At 45.4% G+C, this 24,106-nt stretch overlaps 1 protein-coding gene across 3 annotated transcripts in view; it reads left to right on the top strand.

Annotated features, from left to right (window-relative positions):
- Positions 1–24,106, top strand: part of AFF1 (ALF transcription elongation factor 1) — a 182,598-nt gene that overhangs the window by 69,274 nt on the left and 89,218 nt on the right. For all 3 annotated transcript variants that reach the window (XM_069485366.1, XM_069485365.1, XM_069485367.1), the window contains one exon: positions 23,984–24,104. In XM_069485366.1, the coding sequence (XP_069341467.1) occupies positions 23,984–24,104 (121 nt within the window). The remainder of the gene's footprint in view (positions 1–23,983; positions 24,105–24,106) is intronic.

Below are 24,106 nucleotides of genomic sequence, written 5' to 3'. Positions count from 1 at the left end.
GTGTGGACTTTGTTTTGGTTTAAGGAGCGAGGGAGGATTCCAGAACCCTTCCTCTCTCCCCCAAAACTAGCTTATTCTGTTCTTTGTATTCAGAGCCATCATCAAAGTCGCTGTGCCTTTACGTTTTAACATGTGAGGGGCTGAGCTCCCTTTTTTCTCTTCTGAAGCACACTTTGAGAATTTTCATAGCTGTTTTCTCTAGTGTATTTTTCCAGATGAATTTGAGTATTTTGTCACACAGCTTGTGGCTTTTTAATAGGATGACTTCCTAACAAATTTGTAAAACCTCATCCTGTTTTTCAGAAGTATTAAAGTTTCAAAGGGGATTACTGTGTTCTTTGCAGGTTTTGATGGAGGGGAAAAGGCTGACGCAGAGCACCAGGTACACCCACCTGCACCGCCGGCCACACACCACTCATTTGTCTTGTAGGCAGTTGAAAATCCTGTTTGCCTCAGGTTCTGCGGAAAAAAGGAAAGGTGTACATTTGCTCTTGTCATAAATGAATATATTATTAATGTAACTCTTAAGAGTAGAATCATATTTCTATAGGCGATTTACATTGGCTTTAGGCAGAAGGAGCATTATACAGTCTTAGTGTTCTGGACACATAGTATCTCACTTTTTTTTTTTTTTTTTTTGAGACAGAGTCTCACTCTGTTGCCCAGGCTAGAGTGAGTGCCGTGGCGTCAGCCTAGCTCACAGCAACCTCAAACTCCTGAGCTCAAGGGATCCTCCTGTCTCAGCCTCCCGAGTAGCTGGGACTCCAGGCATGCACCACCATGCCCGGCTAATTTTTTCTATATATATTTTTAGCTGTCCGTATAATTTCTTTCTATTTTTAGTAGAGATGGGGTCTCGCTCTTGCTCAGGCTGGTCTCGAACTCCTGAGCTCAAACGATCCGCCCACCTCGGCCTCCCAGAGTGCTAGGATTACAGGCGTGAGCCACCGCGCCCGGCCTAGTATCTCACTTTCTAGCAGACTTTTTATTCAGTCATTCTTCCCTGACAGTAATAGACATAATTCAGTCTCTCTAGAGTATTATTTGTAGTTCATTAAAACAAGCAGTTTATAAAGTTAATTGTAATTAAAATGAAAGAGAAAAATCTTCCTTCATCTCCATAATTTGTTCATTTTCTTCTTGTTCTTTCAGCTTTTTGTCTACACATTAAATATTTTCACATAGTTGAATCATTCTTTATATATGTTTAAATGATTTAGTCAACACTGAGGGAAAAAGGGTTGAGGATTACTTTATTTTTGTGTGTGTGTGTGTGTGTGTGTGTGTGCCCCCTCCCCCACCCCGGGATTACTTTAGACTTAAGATTTGGGGGATTGTCATTCTGTTTATCATTCTGTCTTAAATTTGAAGAGGAATAGGTAAGTCTTGCATATCTTTTATGCTTAGAAATGCCATGCAAAACATACACGTTTAAAGAGCAGAAATAACCCAGTTAATATTGACTAAAGCAAGGTGTTACTTTATACGTGGCGTTGGGAGCCATGGTAGTTACAGAAATACTAACACATGAATGGCACTTAGGTTTAGTGTAGCAGATGTGGTGTGTTCTTGATGCTGGTGGTGGAAAGTATACTGGACACCATACTTAGGAGTGTTTATAAGATCATCATAGTATAGCCCGCAAAATCCTAATAAATGAGGACCCATTTCTGGGATATTTTCTACTTGCACTTGTAGATACACATACATTCATGCTGGCACAGGACTCAAACATTGCTGCAACAGGATAATTTGGAATTACATGCAGACTGAAATAATTTTTAACTGTGTTTTTAAATAATAGTTTAAAATTAGTGGAAAATGGTATCTGGGTTTTTTTTTTTTTTTTGGCTTCCAGTATCATTTAAAAATTGACAAAGATATAAACAGATTTGTGGCAATTGTCCTTAACTTTGTAAATTTTAAACTAATTTATGTTTGTTTAAATTATCAGGAATAGAAAATTCAGAAACTTATATTTTTATAGAGTTCCTTTAAAAATTGTACCTAAACTGAAGGACAGAGAAAGAACCACTGAAATTATTTATTTGAGGGGAAATTTTCTATTAATTCAAACAGTAAATGTTTTCACTGTTATTTTCATAGTTGAACTGGTTAGAGTAGATGGTTATTTCCATAGGTGTTGGAAATTTAAAAAGAAAAAAGTGTAGATGGTTTCCAATTTACTAACAGATTTTCTTCCAAAAATGTGTTTGGAGCACAGAAAATATTTTGCAGAAGCAGCACAGAAAATCATGTGATGAAGGTTAGGCCCTAAGCTGAAGCCAGAATGTTTCTTAACTTGTGCCAAAATGTCAAACGTTTAGAACAATAACGGAAAACTGCAACTGATGAAACAAAGCATAAAAACCATGCTCAAACAAGAGGGTTCCCTGTACACTTATTTTTACACTTTTAGTTTTTTTTTTTTGGCTTTTTTGGTGTGTTTGCTTGTTTAGTTTTTTGATGGAGGGAGGAGAGAAGAGGAGTGGTGTGAAGGATCTTCAGGTTTAATTGGAGGAGAATGTGGAAAAAAGTATTCTTGGCAGGGGTAGGTATTTCCATTGGTGAACTTGGGTACTTTGAAGGACAGAGGTTTCACGTATAACTTGATCTGTGATAATAACAGTCTTAAGCAGTCATTTATTGAGTGTTCTGTTCTGAGCTCTGAGCCAGAACTTTGCATATTTGGTATCAATTAATCTGCAAGGCAAAGATTGTCACCTCCATTCTACAGATAAAGACACTGAGGCTCACGGAGATTCATTGACCATGGTCACACAGCGAGCAAGTGACAGCTGATACATAGCTTCCAGTCTACTCGAGCCTTATGTGTCTTTGTCCTTCATACACTCATGAAGTGTGGCCAGGGCTGCTCTTGGGTTTACTAGTGGAGCAGGAGGACAGAGAAAGTGGGATATGGGTGGGGTGTGTCTATCTCTGAACTGAGTTATGACTGTGAAACAGCAAAAGGGGTTGAGAGTAGAGAAACGTGCGTATAAAAGTCGTCTTCGAGTGAAGCAATGGGAGGTCACTGTTTCCCAATGCCGCCACCGGGAAGTACCTTTCCCCCACGCCATAGTTAGTGCGTGAGGAATTTGGACAGAGATGATGCATCTTTTTGTAGTTGCTGGGTATTATTCGTAACTCAGGGAGCTCTAGCAATATTTGGGCAGGGGGATGTATGTGAGTGGAGCCTTTTTGTATAAAAGGTGTGAAATCTCTTTTACCTCTTGTCTTCCTTCAGGATCCTGCTTCTTTAGAAGAAACTGATTTTAGGGCGAAGCAGATGTTTTTCCACCCCTTCCTTTTTAGTACGAAATGGGCGCATCTGTTGGCCTCTGCTGCCAGACACCGAATTTCATGCCGTCCTTGGATTCTCCATTTTCTTTGGTTCTCTTGTCCTGCTCCATAAGCTGTCAGTTCTAGGGACTGTCATGTTGTGTTTAGTATTGAGTTGTCTTTTCTCCTTGGGGAGGAAATGGATGGGAGAGGAAGGGCCCAGAAAGAACAGGAGAAGGGGGGGGGTACCAAAGCCTGTGCCTCTTTCCTCGGCACGGCTATTAGATGTGTATGTGTATTAATAACTTAGTTATCGCACACTTCCTGTGTGCTAGGCACTGTGCTCGGTACCAGGTCTGCATTAGTTAATTCTTACAACAGCCCCAGACGTTTAGTCTGATTATCATCTCTATTTTAGAGAAGAGGAAACTAAGCTTTAGAGAGTTTGTGACTTGCCCTGTTGGCTGTATCTAATAGCGACAGGATCTCCTAGGTGCCTGTCACAAATGTAGCTATTGGAAAAGATTTCCTTTTCTCATTCTTTCCATCCTGCACTATTGTGGTGGCTGCTGTCGCAGTAGAAAAGTGACAGTAACTTTGGGAATATTTGTCATTCTCTACAACAGCGGTTCTCAACAGGGGAGGAAATTTTACCCCCCTGCCCTTCCTCCATCACCCTGGAGATATTTGGCAATGTCCGGAAGATAGGTTCAGTTGTCACAACTGGGGGGCTGTGTGTTTGTGTGCACACACTGCCATGATCTAGGATAGAGGCGAGGGATCCTGCTGACGTCCTACAATGCGCAGGACAGCCCCACCACAGAGAATTATCTGGCCCCAAAGGTCAGTGGTGGAGAGCCTTTGCTGTACAGACTTCCCCTGGTTGATAGGCATGAGGATGTCTGTGCTTCGGAGAGCTCTGTACCTTGTGATCAGACCCCGAGTCGGGCTGGCCCCAGGTGTCAGTTTCTTGGCCTGTATTTGCCTAGGATGCAACACGTGCAAGGCACTGCTGGGTGCTGTGTTGGTTACAGGGCCCTGTAGAAAAGGGGGAAGTTTGACACTTCTCATAGGAGTTAAGAAAATGGAAGAAACACCTTCTGAGTGTGGAGGTGAGGAAAGGATTGAAGCAGAAGGAACAAGGGGTGGGCGGAGGCTTAGATGGAGTTGGAATGGGGTAGATGAAGCAGAGCCACTAATTTGGAAAGTACAAAAACCTGAGAGGGAAGGTGCAGAGCGCAGTGCTGTCAGGGCTGGTTGTGCTTGGGGCGGGGGAGGGGCTCCCCGCTTTCTCTTGCCCACTGGAGTGCTCTCTGTTGCACTGTGCGCTTGGACAGTCGTTAGCTCGCCTGGTCCTCACGTCAACTTTATGGAGCCGCTACTGTTATTATCGCCACTCCCCTTTAATGGCCTTTAACATTGACCCCCATTTAATGGGTAAATGATTTGCCCAAAGGATTCCACAGCTAGGAAGTGGCAGAGCCCAGGTTCAAGCCCTTCACCAACTCCAGACACGGTGCTCTTCACCAGCCTCCCATGCTGGCAACCGGAGTGTTTCCCCCCTGTGGACTGTTGCTAAACCTCCTCTCTGCCTTCCTCTCGTTCAGCAAAGCCATAGCAGGAGACTGACAAACAGCAGTGTCTGTTTGCAGACCTTCAGTGGCCATGCCCATGGCTCTGCAGCAGGAAGGAATGGAGTCAGAGGACTGAGGTGAGCCTTCTAAAGATTGGCAAGAAAAGGATTCTGAGTGACATGGTTCCTCAGCATGTCTGCAGGAAAGAGGTTGATTGCTGCAACATTTTGAACTAGCTCAAGGGAGAAATCAAGCAGGAAGGGAGCTTGGGACATACAAGGTAACCACCTATTATATTACGTATCTACCTGTGTAAAATGCTTTTCTAAAATCTACGCCTTTTGTATTTTTGATATCAGATGTAACTCAAACTCGAGGTAAAACAGAACCACAGACTCCCTCCTTAAAGCTCAAACAAAGCTTTCTGGCTTGGTAATTTTGTGGGGGAAGGACTTGCAGGAAAAACTCTTTGAAATATGAAGAAGGAAATGTGATTCTGGTGGTTGCTTTGTAGGCACTAAATCAGTACAGGAAGAACCAGGACAAGCACCAGAGAAGATTAACTTTCAGAAACCTCACGAACACCTTAATCCCAAATAGGGAAAAGTAGCAATTTTTAGAGGAATGAATATTGGGGGCGGGGGTGGGGGGCAGGAAACGGGGGAAGGTGTATTGTCTTCACAGGGGCTGCTAAGGAGATTGCCCCCAAAGCTTTTGAGATGCAAACTTACTCCTGCAAATGTACGTATGTGTCTCCACTGGATCGCTTGTGGTTTCACAATAGAGCAAAAAGCAGAAGCCAGAGCAAGATTTGGAAGGTGTTAGGTGAGGGCTCTAGTTTTGCTTTGTGTGCATGAACAGATACGCATGCAACATGCACGCTTCAGCTATTTCAGTTCTGCCCACAGCTGATGAAATCGTGGACTCTCTAGTTCCTTTCCTTCCAAAGATCTGCTGTGCTGTTTGATAGATAAATTTGTGCTTCCAAATTACTTCTTTCTAATAAAACTTGAGATTTAGCCAGAAGCCTCTAGATCCCTCAGGGGAGAGTCTGATGGAAAGAGGTGGGGGGGGGGGACCCAGTGGGTGGCAGCTCTCAGACCCTACCGTAGTTTAACAGTTCAGTCTCGTGGTGATGTTTCCTAACATAAAAATTTGCAAACAGAAATGTTAAATGAACCTCACAGTGGTAAAAAACCTTAATCTCAGATTGTAACTACAGGTTGAGTATCCCTAATCTGAAATCCAAAATGCTCCAAAATCAGAAGCTTTTTGAGTGATGATGACTTTGACACTCAGAGGAAATGCTTATGGGAGCATTTTGGATTTCGGATTTTTGAATCATGGGTGCTCACGATGAAAATATTCCAAAATCCGAAATACTTCTGATTGCAAGCATTTCGGATGAGGGATGCTCAGCCTGTGTTAACATTTTTTTTTTTTTTTTTACTTGCGTTACCGTGTATTTATTCATTTCTTCATTGCTGTATCTGTCCATTAATCTGTTTCTATGCTTGTTATATAAGTTTCAGATATCAGTATACTTTCCCCTATGTAACTTTTTTATATCATTAACTAAAGTTGAGTATTTATAGTTTTTTTTTCTTTTCTATAAACATGTGATGTAAGGCACGAACCTTAAATGTGCTGGTACATCTGGCAGTGTATATACATCAGTGTAACCAAACCCCTGTTAAGATTTGGAACGCTTTATTCTTAGGGTTATTTTTTGGTGTCTCTGTGGGAGGATAGTTAGACGATGAATAAACATACACATACCTGGTTTGTTTTTCCTCCTCTCACAGAGTGTCCTATCTACTCCAAGACTGTAAGTTGAGTCGTATGTGCACAGTAATATCTCATTTTGTAGAGATTGTTTAGGTGATTTCTTGAGGTCTCAGACCAAAAACCTTTGGATTAAGGTACATTTTTCTTTACCCAGTTGCCCCTTGCTGAGAATTAAAGATAAATTTTTTGGAACTAGCCCATCCCCCCAGTGAAGATGCTTTGTGTGGGGGAGGGGAGACCCCTGCTTATTCCTTAGAGCCTCCCTGTTTTTAGGTAATGGTGAAATGCGTGAGATAGAATGTAAGGAAGCCACCCCCTGCTACTTCAAGAGTGCATTGATTAGAGAAAAGCTAAGATAATTGGATTGTGCTCTTCCAAGGTTACACTGCTGACGTTGTTGGCAGGCGGGCGGGGTCTCCCCTTGGAAGGTGGCCTTCAGTGGTGTCCACCATCCTACACAGGTAGGGTCTTTTATTTCAAGGCCGGAGTCTTTGGAGCCTTCTTTCTGGGCCAGGATGAGAAAATTCTGGGGGTGATTGGTTGTCCTCCCAGTGGTGGTTCTGTAGGGAACCAGGGGGCCCGGGCCAAAGTTGGGCAAGTTGTAATTTGTCAGTCAGATTGCCCGGTTGCATTGTCCTGTGTTTCTTTCTATTCTCCACCTTTTGGTACAATTTAATAGACTGTTCTAGCCATTTCTCAGCTTGTTTTCTGTAAGGGAACAGTTGAGAGTTTGTGATCAGACTAGTGTCGTAAGGGGAAGCAGAGTCCCCCTGAGAGCGGGTGGGAGGTGGAAGTTTTACACTGGAAGGAACAGGCCGTAAGAAGGTGTGCACGGCTCACTCTGCACCATTTGGAGGTGCAGGTTTCATTTTATGAAGGCTGTCAACCTGTTTGCTCCTTAGACGGTCCGTCTTGCACATGTCCTTTTATTTAAATAGAGGTATTCAGATCTAACGGTGCAGCCTCCCACCAGACTTTTAAAGAATCAGGACATTTGAGGAACAGTAAGTTCTGACCTTTAATAGCAGCCACTGGCTTAATTCTTCATATTTTCCGAAAACCACACCCGCCTGCCAAAGCAGATAGTTCAGGGAAATTGGATGGACTCGCTGTGCCTTGGGAGTCTGTAATCCCAGAGCGTCGCCTGATGTTTTCTTTTGCTCTGCAGTCTCCTTCATATCCTGTCCCTTTCCCTTGTTGCATCCTAAAATTATAAAGAATTTTAGTGTGAAGGTTATTGTTCTATGGAAGATGCAGCCGGGAGCAGTGGCTAGAACGGTTTTATACCCCGTGTTTGTCCCGCCCTCCCACCAGCACGCTCTTCACGGCACCCTGGAGGCTGTCAATAGCTAGAGTTTTGGAATGGGGGAGGTCGAGTCCCAAAGATGTTATGTAACAGTGAGCGGAGGCTGCCAGCTTGGCACACTTTCCATCGCAGATCACACGATGCTCCTCTCTTGGGATGAAGGGGGTAAGGCAATTGAGATGAGACAATTAGAGATAAGAATGGAGATGTTCAACTTTTCGCTGCTCAGGAGAGCAGATAAGGAGAATTGCCTAGTCCCGGAGAAATGATTTCAGAAGCAGTTTCGACTCCTTTAGGGCTCAGAAATGAACTTAAAAGAATCACCCCTTGTTTTTCTTTCTAAATAATTTAGGGTCTAGTTCCCAGGTCAAAAAACCTTTCCTGTAAAAGACCCAGAGGGTAAATATTCTGGGCTCTGCAGCTCATGCAGTCTGTGTCACAACTGTGGTGGGACCAAAGCAGCCATGAACAGCGGTAAACAGACAGCACGGTGTTCCAATAAATCTTTATTTACAAAAACAGGCAGCTCCACCAGGGATAAATTTGCCAGTCCCTGTTCTAATGCATCTTTTTATTTCTTGCTAACTTTGTTTATATTGTACATTTTTAAGTTGAAATTTAAGCATCTATCAATGTTAACTCGAAAACGAATTAAAAAAAAAAATTTCTCCCCTTTGCCACTCCTTGAACTAATTTTGCTTACAGGAGTCTGAAACTTCTGATCTAAGCATGTCAGGAAATTAAGGAACAGTTTGAGGAGTGAGTCTAGTTAACCAAATGTTCAATTAAAATTTATTACTAAACTGTTGTTTTTTTTTCCCCTCTCTCAATCTGCGGAATTGTGGGTGCTGGCTCAGCACACAGAATGATACTTGGAGGTCTTGAAAATGGTGTAAAATCATTTGAATGAGGAAGTGAGGCCAAACTTTGCATAGCAAGGCTGAGAGCAGCGAGTGTCCTGGTGCCCCGTAGAGATGCTTCTGGGCAACGAGGAAAAGGCTGGGGATGGTGATGATCTGAGGCCTCAGTTCCGTCCACATTTGCATCTTAAACTCCCACATCCGCACTCTGTTCACTTCCCAAAACCGACAGCTTTCCAGGTGCATGGTAATCTGAAACCATTCTTCCTGGCGGAGGGAAGCCCGCAGGCCACCGTGGGGGGGGATCGTGTAGACTAGGCCAGCCCAGCGGAGTGGGTGGCTACAGGAAGTTATTGTCCCCACCATAGCAGGGATGCTTTTGGAGCCATCCTGGGAGAAATTTGAGTGGGGTGAAATGGGCACAAACACCCCAGGGTGCGTGATCACTCCCCCATACCTTAAATGCTTGGGGGAGGGGGGCACGGAATGGAGGGCTCTTCCCCTCTTGGAAACTTGTGCTCATCCAAATGTCATGGTTCTTAATTAAATCACCCAGGTCCCTGTGTCTGTCCTTTGTCCTGTAGCAGTTGTAACCAACCTCTACAATCACTCTTTTGGGGTTTTGGGGTTTTGTTTGTCTCCATCCTTCGTGTAGCTCTCTAGATGGTGGAATCCTCACTCTTTTATCCTGAAGTCTAGCACATAAGAGGGAATCAGAGTTTACTGGAGAGAGGTGGATTTTCTGATCTCATTCTGTGAGGCCTAAGACCTTGAGTTACACTGCAGAAAACCATACACAAGTGCATTAGTGCTCTCAGATAACTCTAATGAAGTGATGTGAATAATATTCCAAATTGCAATTCTGTTTGAAGACATTATTTTATAATCAGAGGTCTTGTGAAATATAAATTGTTTGCATATTGGGCAATTTTGAATGTTTGCTTACTGCTTACTTACCACGGATATGTTAGCCTCTGCTTTTCAGAGAGTAAAAATGAAAAGTTTACAGCATTAGCAAGGACACGATTTCCAAAATTCCTCAAGTGTACCTCTTTTCTTTTTTAATTAATGGAACTCTCAGATTCTAGTTTTTTAAGTTGGAGAAGGTGGAGAGATGCTTGAAGTTAAATAGCCTTTGTTTTATGCAAGTGAACTGCCTATTGGTGGTGATGGGGAAAAGATGGTATATTCTGCATATAACACAATCCAGCCTGAAGAATTCCGACAAGCTTTGTAAGTCTCATAACACCGCTTAGCAGGGGTCAAACGAAGGGAGACTTCTGCAGGAAAACAATAACTTACTGTTTAGCTTTAAGGAGATGCCAATTATGGTGGGTGGTAGGAGGTGAGGTGGGGTTATGATGAAAAAGAGAATATTTAGAAACATGTAATTGTTGCTTGTTGCCATATAAAATACCAATACATGTCTCCAGCTTTCTTCTCCTATAATAATATCCCTGTTCTTCCTACTTGAAATGTCTGGAATGAAATGGAATAGAATGAAACTGCCTCTAGTTTTTATGAAATTAAGCTTTCTTTCTGTAGAAACAAGTGTGATGTGTCATTAAATAACCAAAGGGAGAGATTAAATATAAGTAAAGATGTAAAGAAAAGAAATGCTGATCATTCTTTAAAAACATTATATGGACAATTTATTCCGTTTTTGTTGTATGCTTTGTGTAATATGCAAAGGTTAGATATCTGGTTTCTGTTGTGTCCGTGTGTTGGCTAGGAGCCTGAAAAAAACTTTTCAGTTGTAGGAAGTTCATCTCTTTGCACGAATGTGTACACAGCAGCCTGTTTAACTAGGTTTGAAATATAATGGACAGTAGTTTCTCATACTAGAAGTTGTGTACTAATGGGGATCTTTTTCTGAGATGGGGTCTCACTCTTGTCACCCAGGCTGGAGTGCAGTGGCGGCATCATAGCTCACTGCAACCTCAAACTCCTGGGCTCAAGCAATATTCCTGCTTTGGCCTCCCAAGGGGCTGGGATTATAGGCATGTGCCATCATGCCCAGCTGATTTTTCTATTTTTTGTAGAGACAGGGGCCTCACTCTTGCTCAGGCTGGTCTCGAACTCCTGACCTCAAGCGATCCTCCCACCTTGGCCTCCCAGAGTGCTAGGATTACAGGTGTGAGCCACCAAGTCCAGCCTCGGATATGGAGCTGTATTTTATTAAGTGGAGAGGGGAAGAGCCCTATAATTTTTTTGATTCGTTCTGTAATTGAAAAATGTGTTGTTGGGTCTCGATGTACTCATTTAAACAATTGATGTTTCTTAGTAGTTTGTTCTTTAGAGAAATAAATTGCGTCTTGCCAGTTTCCTTCTTATCCCATTGTTCCCCGCTGTTCTTATCAATACACAGACATTGCTTTTCCTTTCATTTTCCAAGTGTGAGCCTTTTCCTGTTGCCTTTTGCTGCTGGGTAGCAAGTCTGAATGCTGAGCATTTGTTCTGGCTGGAGCTGTGCTTGGGTACGTTGGCCCGGTTTCAAGCCGTTCTCCTCATTGTATGTGGTGCAATTTGTTCTGTGGAATGTGCGTGTGAGAAGTTCACTCGCTGGGAGGGACTCTTCCTTTTGGAATGGCAAATCCTGTGCCATTTTCCACACGGTGGTTCTGTAGCGTGTACCTTGTTCAGTTTGGGGTACGTTTGAAATCATCCGGTGTTTAAATCATTCAGTGACAAAATATATCCACTTAGTACATTTGATCTGTTATGGACTGTAGAGTTGTTCCTTAAAACAAAAACAAACTTGCTGCTGAATAATTTCTTGAGAGAGAAGAATTTGCTTTTTGAAAATCCCCTTGGGGACATTTCAGCCGTCTCTTGAGACACAAGACGAATTTGGGAACGATTTGTTTTTCTCTTGCTTTCCGTGCGGTACTTGAAAATTTGTTGATGGATTAATCAGTTTAGAGAACGCCGTTCATACTGCCTAGTTTTAAAAATATGTGTGATGAAAATGCTTACGTTCAAAATGTATGATTTAAACAAACAAACAAAAAAAAGCAACTGTTACTTGAGTCTCTGCATCTGCGTGTAGAGTAGGTCTGCGGAATCCCATCCATCCTACCATGTTCTCATGGCCTGACGGGTGGGGGTTGGGCTGGGGGGGTTGCTGGGTGGATAAGGACCCACAGCACTTACATTCTCCCATGGGTGTGGGCTGTCAGGGAATTGAACAGATGCATGAGGAGACGAGCTCACTGCAGATAGTGACAGCCAGAGACAAAGTGCCAGAGAGCACCTGCAGGTGGGGGCACTGCAGGGAGCTGATGTTTAACCTGAGATACCAGCGAGAAGAGGAGGCCAGTCATTCATCCTCAGCTCTGGGCACAGAGCGCGCAGACAGGGATCAGCAGCGTCAGCCCGACCTGTCCCAGGCGAAGAGAAGGCCAGTGTGGCTAGTATTCAGGGGCCGGCAGGGGGAGGATGGTCTATCTCGGAGGTAGCAATTAAGGGAAAGTATGCTGGGAATGGGGCCTTGTAGACCAGGCCTCTGGATTTTTAATTTTGAATGCTTTGGGAAGCCTAGGGCTTTCAGCAGAGGAAGGAGCCACTTAATCTGGTTTCTATTTTAAAATTATCTTTCTGGATCCTGTATTTTCTTGTGTTTTTCCCTGTGATGCATTTTTAGCAGCATGGACAGATTTTTGTGTGCCTGTGGGGGGTTTTTTTCTTTTTTCTTTTTTTTTTTTTGTCATTGCCAAAGTTTTCATCCTAGACGTCGCTTTTAAAAATTATTCTGAATCTGTTGATTTTAAGTTAAATGACTATTTGCTATAAATGTTGCCCAAACATTGTTTCTTTTTTCTTTTTTGTAGTACACTTGGGAGTTTTATGACTGACGAATCAGTATGATAACCTGAAGAATAAAACCTGTAACATTCACCGATAAACACATGGTGTTAGCTGAGGCCGCTTTCTTGGCTGATCTAGAAAAGGGTGATGTCAGTTTCCTTCTAGGTTTGAGTCATTTGATGGGTAAAACAATTTGGTAAAATCAGTTTTAGGGATCAGACAGTGAATCACATTTTGTCATCAAATAATAGACTGGCAGAATCCAGCAGAATTCTGGATCGTTTGAAATCAAGTAATGCTTGAATGTAATCATTTCAGTGAAAGATACGAATTAAGCATTGCGTTTTGCCAAACACTTGTGCTAGGTTCGGCGCCCTCGGGAACAGTCCTTACTCTTAAGGAGGGGCTCGCAGCGTAATAAGGAAAATCCACAGGCATGTATGAAGTCCATCTGGTTTTGGTGAATGTGAACATAGCAGATGTATCCCAGAGATAAGGCAGGCAGTGATATTGAGGAAGACTTTTGACAGGCAAGTTAGGAGTTCATTAGAGAACTGGCAGAGAGAAGACCTGTGCTTCCCAGAGCCTCCTTCCTTGTGCTCGGAGGATGGAGAGGCAAGGCACTGTGCAGAAAGTGCGTTCTTATGTGCATGAGAGTTGAATACTGTAGGTAGCTGGGGCTCACACCCACCCAGGGCTGCAATGCCGTAGGTAGCTGGGGCTCATACCCACCCAGGGCTGCAATGCCGTAGGTAGCTGGGGCTCATACCCACCCAGGGCCGCAATACCGTAGGTAGCTGGGGCTCACACCCACCCAGGGCTGCAATGCCGTAGGTAGCTGGGGCTCATACCCACCCAGGGCTGCAATGCCGTAGGTAGCTGGGGCTCATACCCACCCAGGGCCGCAATACCGTAGGTAGCTGGGCTCATGCCCACCCAGGGCCACAATACCGTAGGTAGCTGGGCTCATGCCCACCCAGGGCCGCAATACCGTAGGTAGCTGGGCTCATGCCCACCCAGGGCCACAATACCGTAGGTAGCTGGGCTCATGCCCACCCAGGGCCGCAATACCGTAGGTAGCTGGGCTCATGCCCACCCAGGGCCACAATACCGTAGGTAACTGGGGCTCATACCCACCCAGGGCTGCAATACCGTAGGTAGCTGGGGCTCATGCCCACCCAGTGCTGCAATACCGTAGGTAGCTGGGCTCATACCCACCCAGGGCTGCAATACCGTAGGTAGCTGGGGCTCATACCCACCCAGGGCTGCAATACCGTAGGTAGCTGGGCTCACACCCACCCAGGGCTGCAATACCGTAGGTAGCTGGGCTCACACCCACCCAGGGCTGCAATACCGTAGGTAGCTGGGCTCATACCCACCCAGGGCTGCAATACTGTAGGTAGCTGGGGCTCATACCCACCCAGGGCTGCAATACCGTAGGTAGCTGGGGCTCACACCCACCCAGGGCTGCAATACCGTAGGTAGCTGGGCTCACACCCACCCAGGGCTGCAATACCGTAGGTAGCTGGGGCTCACACCCACCCAGGGCTGCAATACCGTAGGTAGCTGGGGCTCATACCCACCCAGGGCTGCAATACCGTAGGTAGCTGGGCTCATACCCACCCAGGGCTGCAATACTGTAGGTAGCTGGGGCTCATACCCACCCAGGGCTGCAATACCGTAGGTAGCTGGGGCTCACACCCACCCAGGGCTGCAATACCGTAGGTAGCTGGGCTCACACCCACCCAGGGCCGCAATACCGTAGGTAGCTGGGCTCACACCCACCCAGGGCCGCAATACCGTAGGTAGCTGGGGCTCACACCCACCCAGGGCCGCAATACCGTAGGTAGCTGGGGCTCACGCCCACCCAGGGCTGCAGTACCATAGGTAGCTTGGGCTCATAAAGGTTCTCAACAGGTGAGCAACAAGATCTGATGTGTGATTTTTAGACAGAGAATAGTGAGCCAACTGCGTGGAGATAGATAACCTGGGAGGAGCCTGTGGGGATACATTCCAAGCGAGAGTGATGAAGCCCATACGACACTGTATTTGAATTTTGGATGCCTCACAGATTTAATGCCCAAAACAGTTGTTTTAAAGTTGGGGGGCAAATTAGATGAAGTAAGCGTTAAAAAAAAAATATAGACTTTAAGCCTTGCTTGTCTACATTGTCTCTTAGTCTGTGACTGCGGGAGTTTTAGAATTTGTGGCTATAAGGAGACTGACTTTCTCAGCCTCGTTATTGTATAGGCCGTGACGCGGTCCTCCACGGTCAGTCGCGCACACGTGAGAAGCACGGCGTGGCGACGCGGCCGGCGCTCTGGCTGATCCCGGCACGGACCAGACTTGCAGGGGAGGAGCTGGCGGCTGCTGTCCGAACTGCCCACTGGCTTGTGCCAAATGAGCAGTGCCATCGGGGCCGGCGGGCAGAGGTGGCTCTGCTCGCCCAGGACCTTTATAACTAAAGTGGGAGACATAACTATTCAGGTGACAGTTTATCTCCTGTGAGTCTGTTGCCATGACTGGAGGTAATTTCTGTGTGTCCCTCCACTGGAGTGTATGTAGATACTCTCATTTACCTGCAGTCTCATTTTAGGGGACCCACCTCAGAGACTGACTTTTGTCAGTGATGTTACTATGTTCACATTGCACGTAACATTAAAAATATATTTCGTTCGCCCCTAGCTGTAGATGGTGAAATCTTTGAGGTCAGAAGGTGATTTCTTGTCAGTCGTGTGGTTTATGTAATTGTTCTGTGTGCAGGATGGCCTTGCTCAGTCGGTAGTGGGTGTTTTTATTTCTTAAACATCTTTGGAAGACGAGAGACTTGACATCCTGTACGTGGGACTACATTAGCTCCCCTGCCTCCTCTCTCCTTATCCTGCCTTTCTGCTGGAGCTGCACGTTGCCGCCCGTGGTTCCCCATCCTCCCCCTTCGAAACTGATTGATGAGGAAGACGTGTTCTTGTGCTTTTCCATAAGTAGGATAAAAAAATGCCTCTCAAAATATATGCTCGGGTAAAAGAAACAAGATGGGTAATATTGACTACCCCGATCAAAAAACATCAGCTGCTGGTGTTTGAATGCTGGAACATATTCTCTAAGATACTTTAGGTTGGGAAGTTCTGCTTTATGTAGATGGATCCGTAATTATTTGGTAACAATCTAAGACTGAGTCCAGGACCCAAAAAATCAGTTTTCAAAGCTTCTAATGACAGTTATTGCAGAAATGATTAACGCACTCCATTATTTCTTTGCCCCAGTTTGACGTTGCTCTTTTGCTCTTTTGCTTCATAGTCAGAACTTTATACAGATGATAAATGAATACTTTCTTGTTGTGAAAACAGTGTTAGAATGTTAACAAATGCTCCACAAACCACATTAGCACTTAGCCTCCTCTACCCTAATCTCAGGCCCTTCTTGACAGGTTTTTGTGAGATGTTTCAGAGCTTTGCTGCGTATTAACAGGCTTGAGAAGTACCTGGCAGGTTCATTTTGAAAGATAAAGTTTGCCCAGGTAGAGTCTGCCTCAGTTTAAAATGGCAGCATGTACTTAAGATATGCAGAATATCCTACTGGCCCTGAGTCCTAGAGAGAGTTTATTATGATGGGGAAGAAGAATGTAAGTTTCACTGTCACGGGTCACCCTCTTAGAGGAGAATGAGTTGGCAAGAAGTTATGTGAGCAGCGTTTTCAAGGTTGATTTAATTTTGCAAAGGGGGGGGGTCACATAAAACTATTTTTTAAGTAAGGCTGAACCTTCTGTGGCAAACAGAAGTGAACAGCAGAGAGTGCTGATATATTGAGATAATGCCCTGGGGGCTCCTCCAGGAAAACAACTGACTTAATACTATTTTGTCATTGCAGTTGGCTGATATATATATATATATTTTGTATAAAATCAGATTGTAAGATGTTGTGTTTTAAGATTAAGTCCTTGATATTTTTCTTTGTACACATAAAGAACATTGTGCATGTTAGGGGGAGATACCTGCTGAGAATGAAAACCTTGGAAGATTTAGCTGAGTGATTTTTTTTTATTATGAGAAAGCCGGTTGCAACTTCTTTCACGTGGGTGAAGTGAGAGAGGAGGGATTCTCTCTTCTTTGAAGCAACATTTATTCTGTCTTCAGACACGGAGCCACTTTGATTTCTCATGTTTAAATTGTATTTGGAAGTGGTGTAGTTCAATGACACACACTGACATTGTGCTTTGAAGTATGTTGACATTCTTCTCACAAAGCCAGTGTGTGAAAAATGTTTCCTGGATGTGAGATGGCACGACGAGAGGAGAACGTGGACACAAAGGGGCCAGAAGATGGGCTTAAAAAGTTGAGAGCTGACTTTCAAACTAAAGAAGTCACTTGCACGATAGGAACCCCAGCATCCTGTGCTTTCCTCTCCATCTCTTTGTGACACGTAGTCCCTAAGTGAGAGTTGCCCAACTTTCGTGAGTTTCGTGTGTTGCTCTGTCCTTTGCACATTCAAGTCCGAATGGTACGGTGCTTCCGAAACAGCAGGAAGACTTGATCCTCTCCAGAGTTAACGGACACTGTTGATTTCAGGATTTTCCCCTTCCTTCCTGCCAGATGTCTCTTCCATGCCTCTGAAAAAGATAAATACGTAGGAGAAATGACAGTGTATCCTCCAGGGGAGAATTAAAATGTTAAACTCGAATTCTAGAAAGAGTTGGTGACGTCTATCAGAGGAGGGCCCACGTGAAGTGACCAGTCAAGGGTGATCAATGGGTAGTCAGCTGTGCACAGCGAGCCCTGTGGGCTGTGGGTTGCCATGGAAGCACCGAGTGGCATTCAGAGGTCCTGCATGACTAACCTAGTTTAGCAGCAGGGCCGTGGGCTCCAGACGGGGAGAAGGTGCTCGCAGCCAGACGATGCCAGGGCCACAGTCTGCCCCACATCGCAAGCCCGGCCTGGGCCTTCCTGTTCCCATCTTTTCCTCTGCCACATAGGCTGTTTCTCTTTCCTAGTGCAAGGAAAAGAGAGAAAGGAATCACTCTCGAGAATCCTCCCAGAGTTGTGATTTCTTGCGGTGCATCACAATGTTTTGAACACACCCGCCCCTACCCCCAAGGAGAGAAGCATTTGGAAAGTCAGAGTAAATGTGTCCTGACAGGCTGAGGCCTGGGGGTGACTAAGGGACTGTATTCAGGGACCCAGCAAGCAGCTCTGAATTCCTCGGGATTCTCACCACCTCTCCGAACGTGAGAGCATCCTGGCGCAGGTTGGGCTTCCAAAGTTGCACTCGGGCCCCTGCGCTGAGTGAGAGCGGGGAATTCAGCCAGCGAAGACGTCTGAGCGGCTTGTTCCGCAGGGTGAGTTTTCACGTGTGACTGTTCTCTCCCCGGGCCCTGCACACCGAAGCCTGCGGTTTCCTCCATTGTTCTTTCTAGTTGTTCACTGAACTTAAAAATATATATAAATATGTAGCGGAGGAGGGGGTTCGACGCAGTCCGTCGAGATGTTTTGGATGCATCAGGTTGAACCTCAAAGGTGGCAAGCAGTAGTAGATACGTGATCTGAAAGCAAGAACTTGGCCACTGAAAGAAAAGTTATTCTCTATGTAAAGACCTTTTTGCAAACTGCTGGTAGAACTCAGGATAGCTGCAGGGTGGTCAGGCTTGGCACCCTCTCCCGCCCAGGGGCACTTCAACACTTGGACTTGTTTTGTGGACAGTCAGCTGCTTGGAATCACCATGTGACGTGATGTTTTTATCCTCCCCAGGTGGGGACTCCTAGGTGACCAGAAAGCCGGCATGGAGGCCCCAGGAACATGGCCTGGGCCAGCCTGTCCGAGGTTAATGGGAGCAGAGCCCAGTGCTGGTCATATTTTGGCTACTTTGGTACAAGTTTATTTACAGCCTGTCCTTGAAAGAAATCGTGTAGAGTCCCTTACTTAGCACAGTAGACCCCAACCTTTTTGGCACCAGGGACTGATTTCATGAAAGAAAATTTTTCCACGAGTGGGGGCTGGGGGCTCGGGAGAGCTCGGGCCACTGTGATGCATGGCGCAGCCCGCGCGCGGTTGGGGACTGGGGACCTCAGCCATAGCACATTAGAGGTGACTTGTGAACCCAGAGGCTACGATGGGGTCAGGGACCTCAAATCTGTAAATTTTAAAAAGGCTCTAAAATAAGAATCGTAGCACAGTTTTTATAACTTGAAGAGCAACCGCAGCCCGTCAGCCGTCCTTTTCCTAGAGGAGCCTCCGTGAGGTCCTCGGTCACGGACAGACCTGTGTGGGTCCGTTTAACCAAACGTGTGTTTTGTGGCTCTGCGATTTCTCTGTTGGCAGGGGTAACACACCGAATTGTTGATGTGTTCCTCTCTGAAACTAAAGAATTACGAGTGATTATAAGTTTGAGGACTTCAATGCTCCTTCTTCATCATTGTTGCCCTATTTAACACCGCCCGGAAGCTTGGGAGGCCGACCTGTGGTTGAGAACATAGCTTTGTTGCCAGGCATTTGGATGTTCACGTCTCCCATTTTCCTAGCAAGTCAGTCTCTGAGACTTGTGTGGTTTTTTTTTCATTTGGAAAATGGGGTTAATAATCCCACCGTGACGGGGTTGTTGTGGAAACTAACTAGGAGACGGACGTGATGTGCCTAAGTCAGTGCTGGCCTAGTGACAGATGCTCAGCGGGGCCAGGCTGCTGTCATTGCTCTTGTTTTTGGTGAGCCCCAAGAGATGCATCATCTTCTACTCCTTGGGACCACCTGGGAAATTGCTCAACGTACAGACCTCAGGCCCCACCTCGGGTCTACTGAATCAGAAACTCCGTAGGTCTCGGTCACCTGTGTTTTAACAAGCCCTCCAGGTGGTTCTGACTGTCACTTAAACTTGAGAACCTCTTACCTAGTGCAAAGTGCCATGTAGAAATCGGCTAAGGAGAGCTTGTACCTCCCTGTGTTCTCTGTTCTGCACAGTGAGAAAGTGGAGCCAGGCTGATGTTGGGATGAGGTTATGCTGGGCGTGTACGAGAGCGAAAACATGTTTTTCCTCAACATGGGACCAAAAAAGGCCACTTTTAATTAAAAGTGATAGTTAACTTGTAATCATTCAATGGTAATTACAGGGTTTGTGAATCATGTAGGACATCTGCTGCTTCCTAAAAATTCCCTTATTTAAAAATCCTTCCTTCCTTGCTTACACTGTGGTTGACAAAACAATGATGTGTGTAGGCTGAACAGAGGTTTCCTCATGCTACGAATTGTTTTTTATTTTTATTTTTTAGATTGACATTTTCCCCTGGTCTCAAAGTGGAACCACGAAAAAGAAAATAGTCATTAAAAAAAAAACTTGCCTGGGAACTCATAACAAATCATTCCCTAAGCCATTGCACACGTGCAACCAGCAAAAGCCAAATAAACCAGAACGCCACCCGGTGCGGCTGGCAAAACCGTGAGTTGCAAGGAGGAAGGAGGCAGCAGGCAGCCCATAGTGAGGTCTCACGGGCCACCTCTGCACCCGTGCAGCCTGCCGGCTGGTGGGCCTTCCTCGGCCCTGGCCAGGAGCCTTGAGGAGTGAGAGGAAGATGGAGTTGCCCAGCAGCCAGTGTGGGTGAGAGTGAGTTTCTTTCACAGAGTCTGGACCTCATAAAACTCATTCTGTCAGTGGCATTCACGATGTCTTTTCTCTCTGCGCAAGTCTCTCCTCCCCGCCCTGGTTCTGGTCCGTGGCCTGTTAGGAACCCGGCTGCAGGGCAGGTTCACCTGTGTTTACAGCCTGCTCCTGTCCCTGACATCCTCCCACGAAGCTCCGCCTCCTGTCAGGTCAGCGGTGGCGGCATCAGATTCTCACAGGAGCACAAACCCCACTGTCAGCTGTACCTGAGGGATCTGGGTCGCACCCCCTGTGAGAATCTAACGCAGCTGCTGCTCTGAGATGCAGCTGAGGCTGTGATGCCAGCGCTGGGGAGCGGCTGCAAATACAGACCATCATTTGCAGAGAGGTTTGACTGCACAATAAATGTAATGTGCGTGCATCATCCCAAACCATCCCCTGCAGCCCCGTAGAAAAATTCTTCCATGAAACCAGTCCCGGGTGCCAAACAGGTTGGAGACTGCTGTTTTACCTCACCACTTATAGGGCTTTCAGGTGAAAGGTGATGGTGAATAAAAAAAAGAAATTCATCATTTGTGTCAAAATTGGTATAGAATTACACGGCTGCCGATAAAATCTTGGTGTAGGTTTTTAATTTTTTTTGCAACAAATGAAGGAGAGAGAAACCTTAATTAACCAGAATCCTGAATTTAATAGGATTTCCTCCCAGGGTGAGGCATCTTGATTTTGGAATCCACATAGTGATAAACTGATAATAGGAATTTTGTGAAAGAATGGCATAATTGGGTTCTTCTGGTTATTTCTCTAGCACTTACTATTTTAGAATGAAAATCTGGAATTGTGGTGAAACCCAGCTGACGTTGAGAGATGAGGCTGAGCCTATGGATTTTGAAATAGTTCAGTGATCTTAAAGCAGTGCAACTTTGCTAAAGGATAGTCGCGTGTGTGGATCCGATGGGAAAATTGAGCGAGGACCCTGAGCAGCCTGTTGGTTGAGGTGCTGTTGTTCACCCTCGCTTTTTGATCCTGGACTGAGAGTTTCACTATTTGGAATTCGCTTTTCTGGGACAGAGGCAGTGATTATTTAGACGTGTGCAGAGGTGTGTGCTATGAAGCAGAGCCAAAGGCTGTCTGTGAGCTCTTTCCAGCGATAGGGACTCCACTGTTGCCACTGGCAGTGCTATTAATAGAAAGAGGAGAGCTCGCTTAGTGATGCCGGCAGCTAAGCAGATGCCCTTGGTGAGCCCCCCGGCCGCCAGCCTGTCCTGGCTGCCCCCAGGTGTGTGTGCACTGGGTGGTCTTTGGGAAGAGAAGCTTAGGCGTTCATGTCGCTCAGGGGGTAGTTGCATACCCAGCCCCTCCCTGCAACACTGGCTCAAAGTGGCTATAAAACGGGTTTGAAGGAAAAACGAAGTTATTTCCTGATCAACTCAGCTTCTATGGTTATACGCTAATGACGTATGATCTTTTGAAGCAACAAAGAGGAATTATCGGAATCATAAAAGAATTCTTGGAGTGGTCATTGAGTCAGTTGTGCAGCTGCCAACCTGCCAGTCAGAAGTAAGTTGAACTGTCCCAAACATGAGTCACACTCTATTAGAGAACACTCCACAGCAAGTGTCTGATTTTGTTTCTTCTCCTCATTTTCAGTGTGTTGACCGACATAAGTTGTTGACTTATGGTTATAAGAGTTCTTTTAAAATCTGATATCATGATATCCATCATCTAGGAAGAGTTTTTGGTACGAAGGTCTAAGCAGATAATTCTTACTGCATCCTTGCAAATTCAGTCTGGTAGCCTGGCTCCTCACCCGCTAGGTCCTTAGATTGAAAGGCTATGGAAATAGCAGGTCAATTTTCGATGGTTATAATTTTTTAAAATGCTTTTTTCTGTGCCTTCCAGAATTAAATCTAAAAAGTTGTAAATTTATAAAAAGATACTATAAGCATAGTGGCTGTTTTTTAAGTTAAAAATATTCAGTGAGTAGCTTGCTATGCAAAGGTACCATGCTTTAGCACCAAGAGAGAGAAATATAAGAGGTTTTGTTCAGATGGAGTTCACATTCTAGAAAGAGGGGCGGAGGAGGGAGAGTCAGTTAGCACATATTGGGTGGATCGGAGGAAGGCTTTAGAGTGGGTGACATTTGAATAACTCCAGAGACTTGCTGTAAACTGAAAATTAGGGATGGGGGGCTGTGCTTGACAGGGAGAGGCAGTGGAAATTTGGAATCTGGAATGAAAGCAGCATCAAAGTCTAGGATATCGCTGAGGAGCAGGGGAGGAGTCTGGTGTGACTGGAATACAGATGCTTTGTAAGAGTCATACTGCCTAGGCAAGCTGGTCCCGGAAGAACTGGTTCTCTTTCAGTAAAGACAGTCTATGCTGGGATTAGAGCAAGAGGCCGCCTTCCTAGGTATGTTTGGGGAACAGACATGACCGCTACCAAGTAGAATGTGGGTGGCAGGCCTGCAGCGGGGGACAGGGGGATGATTTCTAGAGACTAGATCTCTACTAGATTAGGGGGGGATTTTAATGCCAAAGCAAGGATGTAGAGTTTGTTCCGCAGTAGTAAAGAGCCATCGAATGCTTGTTACTTTAAAATACGGATAGTGACATGCAGAACCAGGGCTTCAGACAGGGTTTCTTGTCATGAGAAGGTGGAATTAGAGGGACAAGGTGTGGGGGAGGCAGGGAGACCAGTAGGCTCTTGTCAGAGGAAGTCAGAGAGGAGAAGTCACAAGAGAGCAGAGGCCAGGACAGAGGGTGGGGGAGGGTGGCGGACATGGGGCTGGGATTTCTAAAGGTACCTACAGTCTTGGCTACACCATTAAATGTTTTCCCATTGTTCAAACGGCATTGGGGGAAAAGATTCAGTAGATGCCCTAGAAGCAGGTCTATGAAGACAAAAGTGTTTTTAGAGTTCTTATTTTCATTATTTGTTATATGTCGTACATGAGGCCTGGGGGGTGGCCTTGTGTTGCTGGCAGTGGGACCAGAATGTGCCGGCTACAGGCACCTCCTTCAGTCTGCACCTCTGCGATTTGCTTCTCAGTGAAGGCACTTTAACCCCTTTGGTGCCAGCGCTGGTGATTGAGGATACGATTTCACGTTGATTATGTAGGGCAGTCAGATTATACAATGTCTTTGCAGGTAGAGCTGACATCTGTGGTTGGCTTTTCTCATCCCTGACATTCGAAATGAGAAATAAAAAGTCATCTTTTTTGGGTTTACATGCCAAGACACTCCCAGGAGAGGAGGCTGAGAAGAAAGTAAATGCTGTTTTGGGTACCTGGTAATCTTTTAATTACGAAATAAGCCTTTTGATTTTAATCTTCCAAAATGCACGCTACTGATCCAGGAAAACAGCCTTTTGAAAGTTCACATCCTGCTGACTCCTTCAGATGAAAAGCTGCTACCTCTACCCCATATTTTGCAAGCTTGAAAGTAAAAATATCGTTAATCTTGTCTCAGTTCCACCGCTGCCTATAAAAATCTGTTCAGTTTGGAGTCGGTCCTGAGCCGTGTTGGAGACCGCAGCCCAGAGTGTGAATGCCTGTGTTTCCAGAGCCAGGACCCACAGTGACTGGAGGGTCACAGCTGATTGGCTGAGGCCTCAGTCTAGGAGGGGGTTCAGGGACCTAAGCTGTCGTTAAACTGGAGCCCTTGTCATCGCTTCTTCCTAGACCTGTCCTCGCCCGCCTGCACACGTGTACGTATGCACAGCAAAACTTGGATACATACTGATAAATTTTACTGTTTTGGTTCTTTTGCGGCATCTGAAACAGTTTGTACAATGATGACAGAAACCTGCTTCGAATTAGAGAGAAGGAAAGACGAAACCAGGAAGCTCACCAAGAAAAAGAGGCATTTCCTGAAAAGATCCCCCTTTTTGGAGAGCCCTACAAGGT

Source organism: Eulemur rufifrons, chromosome 13 (genome assembly GCF_041146395.1).
Source record: "Eulemur rufifrons isolate Redbay chromosome 13, OSU_ERuf_1, whole genome shotgun sequence".
Taxonomy (NCBI): Eukaryota; Metazoa; Chordata; class Mammalia; order Primates; family Lemuridae; genus Eulemur; species Eulemur rufifrons.
Note: the sequence above shows the minus strand (reverse complement) of the source record. Positions and strands in the feature narration are given on the sequence as shown.